Below are 18,407 nucleotides of genomic sequence, written 5' to 3'. Positions count from 1 at the left end.
AAATGTCCAAGGTGTTGAAGGGTATGGATGTTATGATAATAATCAACATTAGGCTAACCTACAAACTTAAAGTACTAAAATGTCCAAGGTGTTGAAGGGTATGGATGTTATGATAATAATCAACATTAGGCTAACCTACAAACTTAAAGTACTAAAATGTCCAAGGTGTTGAAGGGTATGGATGTTATGATAATAATCAACACTAGGCTAACCTACAAACTTAAAGTACTAAAATGTCCAAGGTGTTGAAGGGTATGGATGTTATGATAATAATCAACACTAGGCTAACCTACAAACTTAAAGTACTAAAATGTCCAAGGTGTTGAAGGGTATGGATGTTATGATAATAATCAACACTAGGCTAACCTACAAACTTAAAGTACTAAAATGTCCAAGGTGTTGAAGGGTATGGATGTTATGATAATAATCAACATTAGGCTAACCTACAAACTTAAAAGTACTAAAATGTCCAAGGTGTTGAAGGGTATGGATGTTATGATAATAATCAACACTAGGCTAACCTACAAACTTAAAGTACTAAAATGTCCAAGGTGTTGAAGGGTATGGATGTTATGATAATAATCAACACTAGGCTAACCTACAAACTTAAAGTACTAAAATGTCCAAGGTGTTGAAGGGTATGGATGTTATGATAATAATCAACATTAGGCTAACCTACAAACTTAAAGTACTAAAATGTCCAAGGTGTTGAAGGGTATGGATGTTATGATAATAATCAACATTAGGCTAACCTACAAACTTAAAGTACTAAAATGTCCAAGGTGTTGAAGGGTATGGATGTTATGATAATAATCAACATTAGGCTAACCTACAAACTTAAAGTACTAAAATGTCCAAGGTGTTGAAGGGTATGGATGTTATGATAATAATCAACATTAGGCTAACCTACAAACTTAAAGTACTAAAATGTCCAAGGTGTTGAAGGGTATGGATGTTATGATAATAATCAACATTAGGCTAACCTACAAACTTAAAGTACTAAAATGTCCAAGGTGTTGAAGGGTATGGATGTTATGATAATAATCAACATTAGGCTAACCTACAAACTTAAAGTACTAAAATGTCCAAGGTGTTGAAGGGTATGGATGTTATGATAATAATCAACATTAGGCTAACCTACAAACTTAAAGTACTAAAATGTCCAAGGTGTTGAAGGGTATGGATGTTATGATAATAATCAACATTAGGCTAACCTACAAACTTAAAGTACTAAAATGTCCAAGGTGTTGAAGGGTATGGATGTTATGATAATAATCAACACTAGGCTAACCTACAAACTTAAAGTACTAAAATGTCCAAGGTGTTGAAGGGTATGGATGTTATGATAATAATCAACATTAGGCTAACCTACAAACTTAAAGTACTAAAATGTCCAAGGTGTTGAAGGGTATGGATGTTATGATAATAATCAACACTAGGCTAACCTACAAACTTAAAGTACTAAAATGTCCAAGGTGTTGAAGGGTATGGATGTTATGATAATAATCAACATTAGGCTAACCTACAAACGTAAAGTACTAAAATGTCCAAGGTGTTGAAGGGTATGGATGTTATGATAATAATCAACACTAGGCTAACCTACAAACTTAAAGTACTAAAATGTCCAAGGTGTTGAAGGGTATGGATGTTATGATAATAATCAACATTAGGCTAACCTACAAACTTAAAGTACTAAAATGTCCAAGGTGTTGAAGGGTATGGATGTTATGATAATAATCAACACTAGGCTAACCTACAAACTTAAAGTACTAAAATGTCCAAGGTGTTGAAGGGTATGGATGTTATGATAATAATCAACATTAGGCTAACCTACAAACTTAAAGTACTAAAATGTCCAAGGTGTTGAAGGGTATGGATGTTATGATAATAATCAACACTAGGCTAACCTACAAACTTAAAGTACTAAAATGTCCAAGGTGTTGAAGGGTATGGATGTTATGATAATAATCAACATTAGGCTAACCTACAAACTTAAAGTACTAAAATGTCCAAGGTGTTGAAGGGTATGGATGTTATGATAATAATCAACATTAGGCTAACCTACAAACTTAAAGTACTAAAATGTCCAAGGTGTTGAAGGGTATGGATGTTATGATAATAATCAACACTAGGCTAACCTACAAACTTAAAGTACTAAAATGTCCAAGGTGTTGAAGGGTATGGATGTTATGATAATAATCAACATTAGGCTAACCTACAAACTTAAAGTACTAAAATGTCCAAGGTGTTGAAGGGTATGGATGTTATGATAATAATCAACACTAGGCTAACCTACAAACTTAAAGTACTAAAATGTCCAAGGTGTTGAAGGGTATGGATGTTATGATAATAATCAACATTAGGCTAACCTACAAACTTAAAGTACTAAAATGTCCAAGGTGTTGAAGGGTATGGATGTTATGACGCTGACACAGCATTCTATCATCACAAGGTATAACATTCAGCGAGTTTCAACTTTCTATTGCACTAACAGTTTATTTATTTCAGATCAAAGCCCCATTGAGCTGTCTACTATGTCCACGGCGGGGAATCGAACCCTAGATTTTACACTTTTAAGTCCAGAAAGTTATCACTGTCCCACCGAGGGACAGGAAGTGATAGTGGAAACTCCATAACGGACGTAGATCTTAATTTAAAAGGCAGTAATATGTAATAACCTTTAAGTAAAATAAAGATTAGAGCAGTGTATTTTTGGTTTTAGTTTCTAGCGAAATAATAAAAATACGAACAAAAATCGACTTCTTTAAGTGTTACCTCGCGCAGACTGAAATCGTAGGCACGTGAGAGGATCGACATTCCATCAACTTTTACTAAAAAAAAAAGTGTTACTACCCACACCACCCGTCCTGAAATAAATTTTTACTTCAAGTGGGTTTCTTGTCATCACGAATTCCATTAACTACTTTCGGTGTTAACTTCCAAGCCACAAGCGTATTCATCCACCCAGAAAATTAGTCACTTTTCGTGCTTTCTTAAGTGATTTATAATAATAATATTTAAAGAAGCAGATACGTAATTGAAAACATATGAGGTCCACCCTCGTTTATTATGTGTTTAACCACAGGGCATTGAGACTAACCAAGCTAAACATGGTTGTTATCGAAACGAGGTTTTCTTTTTCTATTGTGTGCTCTGTAGTACGTCAACTGGAAGACCTTTAAAGGTGGAAGACGTGTAATTGTCCGATTTTCACTGTTCAAGAACGTTTAGTTATTAATTTTCATTTGTTTCTACTTTTGGCGGTAGTTTACATAATAAAACATAGTAAGAACTTGTACTTAGACGGTAGTTTACATAATAAAACATAGTAAGAACTTGTACTTAGACGATAGTTTACATAATAAAACGTAGTAAGAACTTGTACTTAGACGATAGTTTACATAATAAAACATAGTAAGAACTTGTACTTAGTAGTTTACATAATAGAACATAGTGACAGCTTGTATTTTGAGAGTATTCTAAATAAAAACATAGTAACAGTTTGTACAGAGAGTGTATTACATTATAAACCATGTTCTACTATAGGTAGAACTCTAAGATTTATAAAGCATTACAGATTGTACCTACAGATAACTATTTAAACATATAGAGAAGAAAGTAGGTCACCGGTTTTTCATTTTTTATAACAAAACCAAAACATTTTTATGTTTCCTTATAAAAGAAATTAGATAATTGACTGCTCGTAAGAAGCCACGCCCTTCCCAACAGTATGTTTACATGATCTTACAACTTAGTTGCAGAGCGTTGAACCTTATTGTCACAAACTCAAAAAAATCGTTATAATTACCTTTATTGAAGTGTAAGCAAACTACATGCAACATAAAGATAACCATTCGTCAATCCTGATTATACGACACACTGCTAGCGTTTGTAAATAAGCGTTGTTGTTTCCATTTTTTTCACTTTGTTTGATTCACTTTCTTTGCCCTCTCGAGGTCAGTTAAACGTAAGAACCGGTATATCACGTGCTTACACAACTAAATATCGCTGCATCTCATTGGTTAAACAGGTCACCCTTTTTGTAGTACATAGAACTAATACTATAAAGATGAACAGACGGACAATGGGGGAGTGAAGAGATATTTATTTGGTTCTCTTCTTCTGTAGCAAAGTTTCGTAATTACTAAATAATTATAAAACATTCTATAAAACAATTTAATTTGTTTTTAATCATAACAATAAAATAATTGTGTAATAAATAAAAACAACATATAATGGTAAGAAGTTATAATAAAGGAGTTTTTGTGGTGTTTCTAGTAAGACCGCGTCCTAGTCCTTTCTTACCTCCTATCCAATCAAACCTTTCGTTGTAGTTTACTCCTTCCTGGGCTTTTGTGAGGGAGGCAGCTGAAAAAAATACATAAAAATTGCTTAAGGCACGACATGTGAACAATTCGACCCGCGAAACACGTATAGAGACAATCTTTATAGTGTTCGTTTTCACTTGTCTCTGTTCATAATAAATTATAATTTCAAACCACATTTCTTCCTGACCCTTGACCCCCACTACTCCTATTTTATAATTCTCTTAATCTCGCATTAATCCATTTACAGCTGGCAATACACGGTGCACACACATACGAATATATTTACATTCTAAGTTGTGCTATTCCTCTGTTTCGTTACATTCTGATAAATGCTTAAGTGAATATACGTAAAGCAACAAACACAATGTTTTTCGAAAACATGCTGTTGCAGTATTTAAACGAAAATATAAAATGTCATTAACATCCGGGGATTCCTAGTTTTAAAAATAACAGTTTCACACCACGTTTGTCACGAGATAAGCGAACATATAATTAACACTCCTACGAAAAGTTTCATTTACATTTCAATTTCATTTAAATACAAATTTATTAGCCTAATATTAATAACCTTTCAAGTTGCTCTGGGGCCTATTAGGCCCCACTTTTCGTAGGAGTGTTAATCATTAAATATAATATAACCAAAAATACACAAATCAACAAATGTAAAAACTACTAACTTGGCGAGTATCACCTGTAAAGTAAAAGTAAACAAGTATTGAAGTCAGACAATAAAAAATGGCGTCTCCTAAACTGCATTTGTTCGTTTTTTTTATTTCAGAATTTCACGTAATGCTGGATATACAAGGTTTAATTACACACAGCCATCGCTAATTTTGAACCGATAAGTTAGACAGAAAACGGTTTGGCAACAGGACCCACCGCCAACTCTTGAGCTACGTTTGTCAGAACAAATTTGACCATCACTCTTACAGCGTAATCATGATACACCATTTTAACAGCAAAATTACAGTAGTAACTAACACTGATACATTTTATAAAACACTGTAGTAGTAACTAAAGCTAATACATTTTACAGAACACTATAGTAGTAACTAAAACTGATACATATTACAGAACACTATAGTAGTAACTAAAACTGATACATATTACAGAACACTATAGTAGTAACTAAAACTGATACATTTTATAAAACACTGTAGTAGTAACTAAAACTGATACATTTTACAGAACACTATAGTAGTAACTAAAACTGATACATTTTACAGAACACTATAGTAGTAACTAAAACTGATACATTTTACAGAACACTATAGTAGTAACTAAAACTGATACATTTTACAGAACACTATAGTAGTAACTAAAACTGATACATTTTACAAAACACTATAGTAGTAACTAAAAGTGATACATTTTATAAAACACTATAGTAGTAACTAACACTGATACATTTTACAAAACACTATAGTAGTAACTAAAACTAATACATTTTATAAAACACTATAGTAGTGACTAAAACTGATACATTTTATAAAACACTGTAGTAGTAACTAAAACTGATACATATTACAGAACACTATAGTAGTAACTAAAACTGATACATTTTATAAAACACTATAGTAGTAACTAAAACTGATACATTTTATAAAACACTGTAGTAGTAACTAAAACTGATACATATTACAGAACACTATAGTAGTAACTAAAACTGATACATATTACAGAACACTATAGTAGTAACTAAAACTGATACATATTACAGAACACTATAGTAGTAACTAAAACTGATACATTTTATAAAACACTGTAGTAGTAACTAAAACTGATACATTTTACAGAACACTATAGTAGTAACTAAAACTGATACATATTACAGAACACTATAGTAGTAACTAAAACTGATACATTTTACAGAACACTATAGTAGTAACTAAAACTGATACATTTTACAGAACACTATAGTAGTAACTAAAACTGATACATATTACAGAACACTATAGTAGTAACTAAAACTGATACATTTTACAGAACACTATAGTAGTAACTAAAACTGATACATTTTACAGAACACTATAGTAGTAACTAAAACTGATACATTTTACAGAACACTATAGTAGTAACTAAAACTGATACATTTTACAGAACACTATAGTAGTAACTAAAACTGATACATTTTACAGAACACTATAGTAGTAACTAAAACTGATACATTTTACAGAACACTATAGTAGTAACTAAAACTGATACATTTTACAGAACACTATAGTAGTAACTAAAACTGATACATTTTACAGAACACTATAGTAGTAACTAAAACTGATACATTATTACCTAATCTGTAATTGTTCTGATATATTTTTATTTCAATCAGAGACCTTTGACATGACCTATTGCTAAAAGGTCAGTACAATAGAGGTTATATGGATTTTCTCTTATTAAATTCGGTCTCGTGAAATGTTTTTAAATCAACTAAGTATAATTACTTACCAGTTACCTTCTTTTATTACTGGATGCTGATGATAGAAGATGCTCTTGTTGTCTTGTGTTTGGTATTTAATGTATGAGGAGTCGTATTGTATCGTGAGAACTATTCTTTGTCATATCAATGATATGCTTTCCTTTGATACAGAAATTATGGCTGTATGTTCGTAATTTTTCATGTGCTTTTTTTATCTCTTTGTTTTCCCATATTCCAAATGTCTATTTTCAATCAGTTTCAACATTAGGTTTTCGTAACCACTTCATTATTGGAAATTCTGTCTCCTCTGGAGATTACAGTTTAGTCTGTCGTGCAGATTAGGTGTCTGTTTTTTTGGCGGAATGGATAATCTATTTTTACTGGAAATTAGTTTGTTGTTTTTTGCACAAAGCTGCACAAGGGCCATCTGCGCTAGCCATCTCTAATTTAACAGTGTGAGATTAGAGGAATGGCAGTTAGTCATCACCACCCACCGCCAACTCTTGATCTACATTTTACAAACGAATAGTATAATCTATCCTAACATTATAACGCATGTTTGGTAGGACGGAGATTCGAACCCGTGATCCTCGGATTACGAGTCCAGCACCCTAATCAAATGGCCCGTCTGGAAATCAAACATTATATGATGCTCATATGTTAGAATGGTCTGAGGTGAAGTCTACCTATTTCTTCTCAAAGACCAACGTTTTTCGAAAAATTCTACGATATGCCAATTTTGGATGACCATCATGACCATGAATGGACATTTGTTGTTGTTTCCTATCTCCACAGCAAATCATAGACTTCGATGTCTATTCATTCATGAGGTGCAGCAGTTAAGACCGACTATCTTCACAGTGTCTGAGCCAAGTTCAGGATTTTAAATCAGTAAATAAGCTCATTCTACACAATGTAACATCGTACCTGAGGTTTCATCTAGCTCCTACGATTTTAAAGTAAGGCAGTAGAATTAGCTAATCACCTCACTTTTCACAGTGCAACATAATTCCTGACTGCTAGTTTCGAGAGTTTTGAGTACGTTTGCCAAATTAGAAAGTAATTTCACACAATACAGTAAAGTATTACTCATAAGAGATAAGGTAGTTTTCAATAAGAAAAACTTATATAAGTTTTTTCAGTTATCTAATAAAACATTAAAGATATTCGTACACTAGCAAATAAAGAGCTCTATTGTAACCTACTGTAAGAGCTATATTATAACCTAGTCCACCCTGTAAGACTATATTATAATTTACTGTAAGAGCTGTATTGTAACCTACTGTAAGAGCTATATTATAACCTACTCCATCCTGTAAGACTATATTATAATTTACCGTAAGAGCTGTATTGTAACCTACTGTAAGAGCTATATTATAACCTACTCCATCCTGTAAGACTATATTATAATTTACTGTAAGAGCTGTATTGTAACCTACTGTAAGAGCTATATTATAACCTACTCCATCCTGTAAGACTATATTATAATTTACCGTAAGAGCTGTATTGTAACCTACTGTAAGAGCTATATTATAACCTACTCCATCCTGTAAGACTATATTATAATTTACTGTAAGAGCTGTATTGTAACCTACTGTAAGAGCTATATTATAACCTACTCCATCCTGTAAGACTATATTATAATTTACTGTAAGAGCTGTATTGTAACCTACTGTAAAAGCTATATTATAACCTACTCCACCCTGTAAGACTATATTATAATTTATTGTAAGAGCTGTATTGTAACCTACTGTAAGAGCTATATTATAACCTACTCCACCCTGTAAGACTATATTATAATTTATTGTAAGAGCTGTATTGTAACCTACTGTAAGAGCTATATTATAACCTACTCCATTCTGTAAGACTATATTATAATTTATTGTAAGAGCTGTATTGTAACCTACTGTAAAAGCTATATTATAACCTACTCCATCCTGTAAGACTATATTATAATTTACTGTAAGAGCTGTATTGTAACCTACTGTAAAAGCTATATTATAACCTACTCCACCCTGTAAGACTATATTATAATTTATTGTAAGAGCTGTATTGTAACCTACTGTAAGAGCTATATTATAACCTACTCCACCCTGTAAGACTATATTATAATTTATTGTAAGAGCTGTATTGTAACCTACTGTAAGAGCTATATTATAACCTACTCCATTCTGTAAGACTATATTATAATTTATTGTAAGAGCTGTATTGTAACCTACTGTAAAAGCTATATTATAACCTACTCCACCCTGTAAGACTATATTTTAATTTACTGTAAGAGCTATATTATAACCTACTCCATCCTGTAAGACTATATTTTAATTTACTGTAAGAGCTATATTGTAACCTACTGTAAGAGCTATATTATAACGTACTCCATCCTGTAAGTCTATATTATAATTTACTGTAAGAGCTATATTGTAACCTACTGTAAGAGCTATATTATAACCTACTCCATCCTGTAAGACTATATTATAATTTACTGTAAGAGCTCTATTGTAACCTACAGTAAGCGTAATATTATAACCTACTCCACCCTGTAAGACTATATTATAATTTATTGTAAGAGCTGTATTGTAACCTACTGTAAGAGCTATATTATAACCTACTCCATTCTGTAAGACTATATTATAATTTATTGTAAGAGCTGTATTGTAACCTACTGTAAAAGCTATATTATAACCTACTCCACCCTGTAAGACTATATTATAATTTATTGTAAGAGCTGTATTGTAACCTACTGTAAGAGCTATATTATAACCTACTCCACCCTGTAAGACTATATTATAATTTATTGTAAGAGCTGTATTGTAACCTACTGTAAGAGCTATATTATAACCTACTCCATCCTGTAAGACTATATTATAATTTACTGTAAGAGCTATATTGTAACCTACTGTAAAAGCTATATTATAACCTACTCCACCCTGTAAGACTATATTATAATTTACTGTAAGAGCTGTATTATAACCTACTGTAAGAGCTATATTATAACCTACTCCATCCTGTAAGACTATATTTTAATTTACTGTAAGAGCTATATTATAACCTACTCCATCCTGTAAGACTATATTTTAATTTACTGTAAGAGCTATATTGTAACCTACTGTAAGAGCTATATTATAACCTACTCCACCCTGTAAGACTATATTATAATTTACTGTAAGAGCTGTATTATAACCTACTGTAAGAGCTATATTATAACCTACTCCATCCTGTAAGACTATATTTTAATTTACTGTAAGAGCTATATTGTAACCTACTGTAAGGCTATATTATAACCTACTGTTGGACTATATTATAATTTACTGTAAAAGCTATGTTATAACCTACTCCACCCTGTAAGACTATATTATAATTTACTGTAAGAGCTCTATTATAACCTACTGTAAGAGCTATATTATAGCGTGCTCCATCCTGTGAAGTCTATATTATAATTTACTGTAAGAGCTATATTGTAACCTACTGTAAGAGCTATATTATAACCTACTCCATCCTGTAAGACTATATTATAATTTACTGTAAGAGCTCTATTGTGACCTACAGTGAAGTAATATTATAACCTACTCCACCCTGTAAGACTATATTATAATTTACTGTAAGAGCTCTATTGTAACCTACTGTAAGAGCTATATTATAACCTACTCCACCCTGTAAGACTATATTATAATTTACTGTAAGAGCTGTATTGTAACCTACTGTAAGAGCTATATTATAACCTACTCCATCCTGTAAGACTATATTATAATTTATTGTAAGAGCTGTATTGTAACCTAGTGTAAGAGCTATATTATAACCTACTCCATCCTGTAAGACTATATTATAATTTACTGTAAGAGCTGTATTGTAACCTAGTGTAAGAGCTATATTATAACCTACTCCATCCTGTAAGACTATATTATAATTTACTGTAAGAGCTATATTGTAACCTATAGTAAGAGTTATATTTTCACCTACTCCACCCTGTAAGACTATATTATAACCTACTCCACTAATGTTAGAACCATATTATAACCTATATTATTACGTGACATAGCGAGTGACTTCTAATATTTAAACTTTATAGAATTAGCGATGAAACGTGGTTAAACTTTCAGTAGTAACATTAGGTTTAAGAGAAATCCAAAACTTCACTGAGCAGAATATATTTGTTTATTTACATCTTTCGTTTAGGGAAACACGAGGGCTGTCGCCACGTAGCTACTTCCTTATCTTGAACAGATCTGAACAGCCCCATTTCTTATTCTTGGGTTTCTACTTCCCGATGGAGTCGTGGGATTTTACTGCCACTCCTATAACTCGTGGTCGTAACGGCTTTGATAGATTTTCCCTGCAATGAATCGCGAATCGTGGGCTCTTAGATTCACAACCCGGACACGCTAACCAGTGGGCTACGCTCCACATCAGTTAGAATGTTGCATAAACTCTTTTGTTCACGACGATACGTTTGGACTTGTTCAAAAAAGTACAGAACAAACTGTCTACCAGCTGACGTTCGAGTCTTCCTCTGCTGTTATAGTGGTGATTGACAGACGCAAGATGTAAGACAGATAACTTTATTATATCACTCAGTTATACGATTAAAAAGAGAGAGAAAGAGAAAACATTAGAAAAATAGAATAGTTAGAACGAATAAGTAAAGTTAAGGTGGAAACTATAATTAAACACTTGTGTTTTATGTTTGTAAATTAGACAACACTTACTCTGGAGAGTTATATTGACACCATTCAAACCGATGTGTACACCAAGTTCTGCATTTATCTTGTCCTTAGAAAACGTTCTGTGAAGACTAGAGACCGTGGCTTGAGCAACATGCCAGTCACTGCCGTGGTTCGAAACTGTAAATAAATTAGACTCGATAACATGACAAAACGATACACAACACAAGAACATAATCGGTATTGTGACAACACACAGAAATATACCATAAGAACATGACCGACGATCAGTTACGTTACATCACAATAAATACATATATTAATGTCCTGTCTAAGAGATCAAAGGTCGCCTGTCTGATTCATGCCCACTGAAGATATTGAACCTCGAATATTAATGTAATGAGCCCTGAAACTGACAGCTGAGACACAAAGGAGCAAACTACAGGCTATATAATGATTGTACTGTACTGGTTCAGCAGTAAGTAGCCCCACTATTAACCAGAATTTCGCTCGTAACCCCAACAGTATCTCACGAGATAACTACCAGTTTAAGACACTTAGGTTAGTCTTAATTGCATTTACTAATCTAACAACCCTAAACATTATTAAGGTTACCATAGCGTCCATAAGGCCTAATAAACTAACTATAAATAATTACTCTGTGTAAGAATACCACTAGTTTTCTCATAAAATATACCAATACATGAAACGTGACCATGCTCTTATGTAGGCTTCATGTGTTATGTGTTTGTAGTCAAACAAAACACGTAATACGCATTTGTTTAACTTATAGAAAAGTCACATCGTAATATCTGTTGTGTCCACCAAGAGGATTTGTTTTGTTTTTTTTAATTTTGTGCAAAGCTACACGAGGGCTGTTTGCGCTAGCCTTCCCTAATTTAGCAGTGTAAGACTAGTCATCACCACCCACCGCCAACTCCTGGGCTACTCTTTTACAACGAATAGTGGAATTGACCGAAACATTATAACGTCCTCACGGCTGAAAGGGCGCTCATGTTTGGTACGACGGGGATTCGAACCCGCGACCCTCAGATTACGAGTCGAACGCCTTAACCCACCTGGCCATGCTGGGCCCATGAGAAAACGCACATGTGCCTGCCAATAATCGAACCTGGTACCTTCCCCATTGTTAGGTGGATGTGATAACCACTACACCACAAACACATGTCCACCGAGAGCCACCAAAACTCTGATTCCAACATATTACTTTCGCAGGCTTACCGCTGCCCTAACATGGAACAGCTCGAAATGAATACCTGTGCTCTTCTCACAACGAGTATCGAAACCAGATTTTAAGTGACTTAACTCCCCCGCTAATTTACCGCTGTATCCTTTGGGGGGGGGACTTTTAAACACTCATGTAATCATAATAGCGCATAAACAAAAAGCCAAATTAAATAAAGTTTCAAAAAGGCAGTAATCTGAGGACAGTATGAAACACGTACCTAGAATATCTTATCATACAAATAACAGTAATCTATGGACAGTATGAAACACGTACCTAGAATATCTTATCATACAAATAACAGTAATCTGTGGACAGTATGAAACACGTACCTAGAATATCTTATCATACAAATAACAGAAATCTGTGCACAGTATGAAACACGTACCTAGAATATCTTATCATACAAATAACAGTAATCTGTGCACAGTATGAAACACGTACCTAGAATATCTTATCATACAAATAACAGTAATCTATGGACAGTATGAAACACGTACCTAGAATATCTTATCATACAAATAACAGTAATCTGTGGACAGTATGAAACATGTACCTAAAATATCTTATCATACAAATAACAGTAATCTGTGGACAGTATGAAACACGTACCTAGAATATCTTATCATACAAATAACAGTAATCTGTGGACAGTATGAAACATGTACCTACAATATCTTATCATACAAATAACAGTAATCTGTGGACAGTATGAAACACGTACCTAGAATATCTTATAATACAAATAACAGTAATCTGTGCACAGTATGAAACACGTACCTAGAATATCTTATAATACAAATAACAGTAATCTGTGCACAGTATGAAACACGTACCTAGAATATCTTATCATACAAATAACAGTAATCTGTGCACAGTATGAAACACGTACCTAGAATATCTTATCATACAAATAACAGTAATCTATGGACAGTATGAAACACGTACCTAGAATACCTTATCATACAAATAAGAGTAATCTGTGCACAGTATGAAACACGTACCTAGAATATCTTATCATACAAATAACAGTAATCTGTGGACAGTATGAAACACGTACCTAGAATATCTTATCATACAAATAACAGTAATCTGTGGACAGTATGAAACATGTACCTAGAATATCTTATCATACAAATAAGAGTAATCTGTGCACAGTATGAAACACGTACCTAGAATATCTTATCATACAAATAAGAGTAATCTGTGCACAGTATGAAACACGTACCTAGAATATCTTATCATACAAATAACAGTAATCTGTGGACAGTATGAAACACGTACCTAGAATATCTTATCATACAAATAACAGTAATCTGTGGACAGTATGAAACATGTACCTAGAATATCTTATCATACAAATAACAGTAATCTGTGGACAGTATGAAACACGTACCTAGAATATCTTATAATACAAATAAGAGTAATCTGTGCAAAGTATGAAACACGTACCTAGAATATCTTATAATACAAATAACAGTAATCTGTGCACAGTATGAAACACGTACCTAGAATATCTTATCATACAAATAACAGTAATCTGTGCACAGTATGAAACACGTACCTAGAATATCTTATCATACAAATAAGAGTAATCTGTGCACAGTATGAAACACGTACCTAGAATATCTCATCATACAAATAACAGTAATCTGTGGACAGTATAAATATTCACGTACCAAGAATATCTTATCATACAAATAACAGTAATCTGTGCACAGTATGAATATTCACGTACCAAGAATATCTTATCATACAAATAACAGTTATCTGTGGACAGTATGAAACACGTACCTAGAATATCTTATCATACAAATAACAGTAATCTGTGGACAGTATGAAACACATTACCTAGAATATCTTATCATACAAATAACAGTAATCTGTGCACAGTATGAAACACGTACCTAGAATATCTTATCATACAAATAACAGTAATCTGTGGACAGTATGAAACACGTACCTAGAATATCTTATCATACAAATAACAGAAATCTGTGCACAGTATGAAACACGTACCTAGAATATAGTATGATACAAATAACAGTAATCTGTGCACAGTATGAAACACGTACCTAGAATATCTTATGATACAAATAACAGTAATGTGTGGACAGTATGAAACACGTACCTAGAATATCTTTTCATACAAATAACAGTAATCTGTGTACAGTATGAAACACGTACCTAGAATATCTTATCATACAAATAACAGTAATCTGTGGACAGTATGAAACACGTACCTAGAATATCTTATGATACAAATAACAGTAATCTGTGCACAGTATGAAACACGTACCTAGAATATCTTATCATACAAATAACAGTAATCTGTGGACAGTATGAAACACGTACCTAGAATATCTTATGATACAAATAACAGTAATCTGTGCACAGTATGAAACACGTACCTAGAATATCTTATGATACAAATAACAGTAATCTGTGGACAGTATGAAACACGTACCTAGAATATCTTATGATACAAATAACAGTAATCTGTGCACAGTATGAAACACGTACCTAGAATATCTTATCATACAAATAACAGTTATCTGTGGACAGTATGAAACACGTACCTAGAATATCTTATCATACAAATAACAGTAATCTGTGGACAGTATGAAACACATTACCTAGAATATCTTATCATACAAATAACAGTAATCTGTGCACAGTATGAAACACGTACCTAGAATATCTTATCATACAAATAAGAGTAATCTGTGCACAATATGAAACACATACCTAGAATATCTTATCATACAAATAACAGTAATCTGTGGACAGTATGAAACACGTACCTAGAATATCTTATGATACAAATAACAGTAATCTGTGCACAGTATGAAACACGTACCTAGAATATCTTATGATACAAATAACAGTAATCTGTGGACAGTATGAAACACGTACCTAGAATATCTTATGATACAAATAACAGTAATCTGTGCACAGTATGAAACACGTACCTAGAATATCTTATCATACAAATAACAGTTATCTGTGGACAGTATGAAACACGTACCTAGAATATCTTATCATAGAAATAACAGTAATCTGTGGACAGTATGAAACACGTACCTAGAATATCTTATCATAGAAATAACAGTAATCTGTGTACAGTATGAAACACGTACCTAGAATATCTTATCATACAAATAACAGAAATCTGTGCACAGTATGAAACACGTACCTAGAATATCTTATCATACAAATAACAGTAATCTGTGGACAGTATGAAACACATACCTAGAATATCTTATCATACAAATAACAGTAATCTGTGCACAGTATGAAACACGTACCTAGAATATCTTATCATACAAATAAGAGTAATCTGTGCACAATATGAAACACATACCTAGAATATCTTATCATACAAATAACAGTAATCTGTGGACAGTATGAAACACGTACCTAGAATATCTTATCATACAAATAACAGTAATCTGTGCACAGTATGAAACACGTACCTAGAATATCTTATCATACAAATAACAGAAATCTGTGCACAGTATGAAACACGTACCTAGAATATCTTATCATACAAATAACAGTAATCTGTGGACAGTATGAAACACGTACCTAGAATATCTTATCATACAAATAACAGAAATCTGTGCACAGTATGAAACACGTACCTAGAATATCTTATGATACAAATAACAGTAATCTGTGCACAGTATGAAACACGTACCTAGAATATCTTATGATACAAATAACAGTAATCTGTGGACAGTATGAAACACATTACCTAGAATATCTTTTCATACAAATAACAGTAATCTGTGTACAGTATGAAACACGTACCTAGAATATCTTATCATAAAAATAACAGTAATCTGTGGACAGTATGAAACACGTACCTAGAATATCTTATGATACAAATAACAGTAATCTGTGGACAGTATGAAACACGTACCTAGAATATCTTTTCATACAAATAACAGTAATCTGTGTACAGTATGAAACACGTACCTAGAATATCTTATCATAAAAATAACAGTAATCTGTGCACAGTATGAAACACGTACCTAGAATATCTTATCATACAAATAAGAGTAATCTGTGCACAGTATGAAACACGTACCTAGAATATCTCATCATACAAATAACAGTAATCTGTGGACAGTATAAATATTCACGTACCAAGAATATCTTATCATACAAATAACAGTAATCTGTGCACAGTATGAATATTCACGTACCAAGAATATCTTATCATACAAATAACAGTTATCTGTGGACAGTATGAAACACGTACCTAGAATATCTTATCATACAAATAACAGTGATCTGTGGACAGTATGAAACACGTACCTAGAATATCTTATGATACAAATAACAGTAATCTGTGCACAGTATGAAACACGTACCTAGAATATCTTATCATACAAATAACAGTAATCTGTGCACAGTATGAAACACGTACCTAGAATATCTTATCATACAAATAACAGTAATCTGTGGACAGTATGAAACACGTACCTAGAATATCTTATCATACAAATAACAGAAATCTGTGCACAGTATGAAACACGTACCTAGAATATAGTATGATACAAATAACAGTAATCTGTGCACAGTATGAAACACGTACCTAGAATATCTTATGATACAAATAACAGTAATGTGTGGACAGTATGAAACACGTACCTAGAATATCTTTTCATACAAATAACAGTAATCTGTGTACAGTATGAAACACGTACCTAGAATATCTTATCATACAAATAACAGTAATCTGTGGACAGTATGAAACACGTACCTAGAATATCTTATGATACAAATAACAGTAATCTGTGCACAGTATGAAACACGTACCTAGAATATCTTATGATACAAATAACAGTAATCTGTGGACAGTATGAAACACGTACCTAGAATATCTTATGATACAAATAACAGTAATCTGTGCACAGTATGAAACACGTACCTAGAATATCTTATCATACAAATAACAGTTATCTGTGGACAGTATGAAACACGTACCTAGAATATCTTATCATACAAATAACAGTAATCTGTGGACAGTATGAAACACGTACCTAGAATATCTTATCATACAAATAACAGTAATCTGTGCACAGTATGAAACACGTACCTAGAATATCTTATCATACAAATAAGAGTAATCTGTGCACAATATGAAACACATACCTAGAATATCTTATCATACAAATAACAGTAATCTGTGGACAGTATGAAACACGTACCTAGAATATCTTATGATACAAATAACAGTAATCTGTGCACAGTATGAAACACGTACCTAGAATATCTTATGATACAAATAACAGTAATCTGTGGACAGTATGAAACACGTACCTAGAATATCTTATGATACAAATAACAGTAATCTGTGCACAGTATGAAACACGTACCTAGAATATCTTATCATACAAATAACAGTTATCTGTGGACAGTATGAAACACGTACCTAGAATATCTTATCATAGAAATAACAGTAATCTGTGGACAGTATGAAACACGTACCTAGAATATCTTATCATAGAAATAACAGTAATCTGTGTACAGTATGAAACACGTACCTAGAATATCTTATCATACAAATAACAGAAATCTGTGCACAGTATGAAACACGTACCTAGAATATCTTATCATACAAATAACAGTAATCTGTGGACAGTATGAAACACGTACCTAGAATATCTTATCATACAAATAACAGTAATCTGTGCACAGTATGAAACACGTACCTAGAATATCTTATCATACAAATAAGAGTAATCTGT

The 18,407-nt window shown here is 32.6% G+C and overlaps 1 protein-coding gene across 3 annotated transcripts in view; it reads right to left on the bottom strand.

Annotated features, from left to right (window-relative positions):
- LOC143234603 (dual oxidase maturation factor 1-like) overlaps positions 1-18,407 on the bottom strand; it is an 81,433-nt gene that overhangs the window by 43,250 nt on the left and 19,776 nt on the right. For 2 of the 3 annotated variants that reach the window (XM_076472063.1, XM_076472064.1), the window contains exons 4-5: positions 11,448-11,582; positions 4,306-4,368 (exon numbers count right to left, since the gene is read on the bottom strand). In XM_076472063.1, coding sequence (XP_076328178.1) covers positions 4,306-4,368; positions 11,448-11,582 — 198 coding nt within the window. The remainder of the gene's footprint in view (positions 1-4,305; positions 4,369-11,447; positions 11,583-18,407) is intronic. The other variant, XM_076472065.1, reaches the window with a different exon arrangement.

The sequence above is a fragment of the Tachypleus tridentatus genome, chromosome 12 (genome assembly GCF_004210375.1).
Source record: "Tachypleus tridentatus isolate NWPU-2018 chromosome 12, ASM421037v1, whole genome shotgun sequence".
Taxonomy (NCBI): Eukaryota; Metazoa; Arthropoda; class Merostomata; order Xiphosura; family Limulidae; genus Tachypleus; species Tachypleus tridentatus.
Note: the sequence above shows the minus strand (reverse complement) of the source record. Positions and strands in the feature narration are given on the sequence as shown.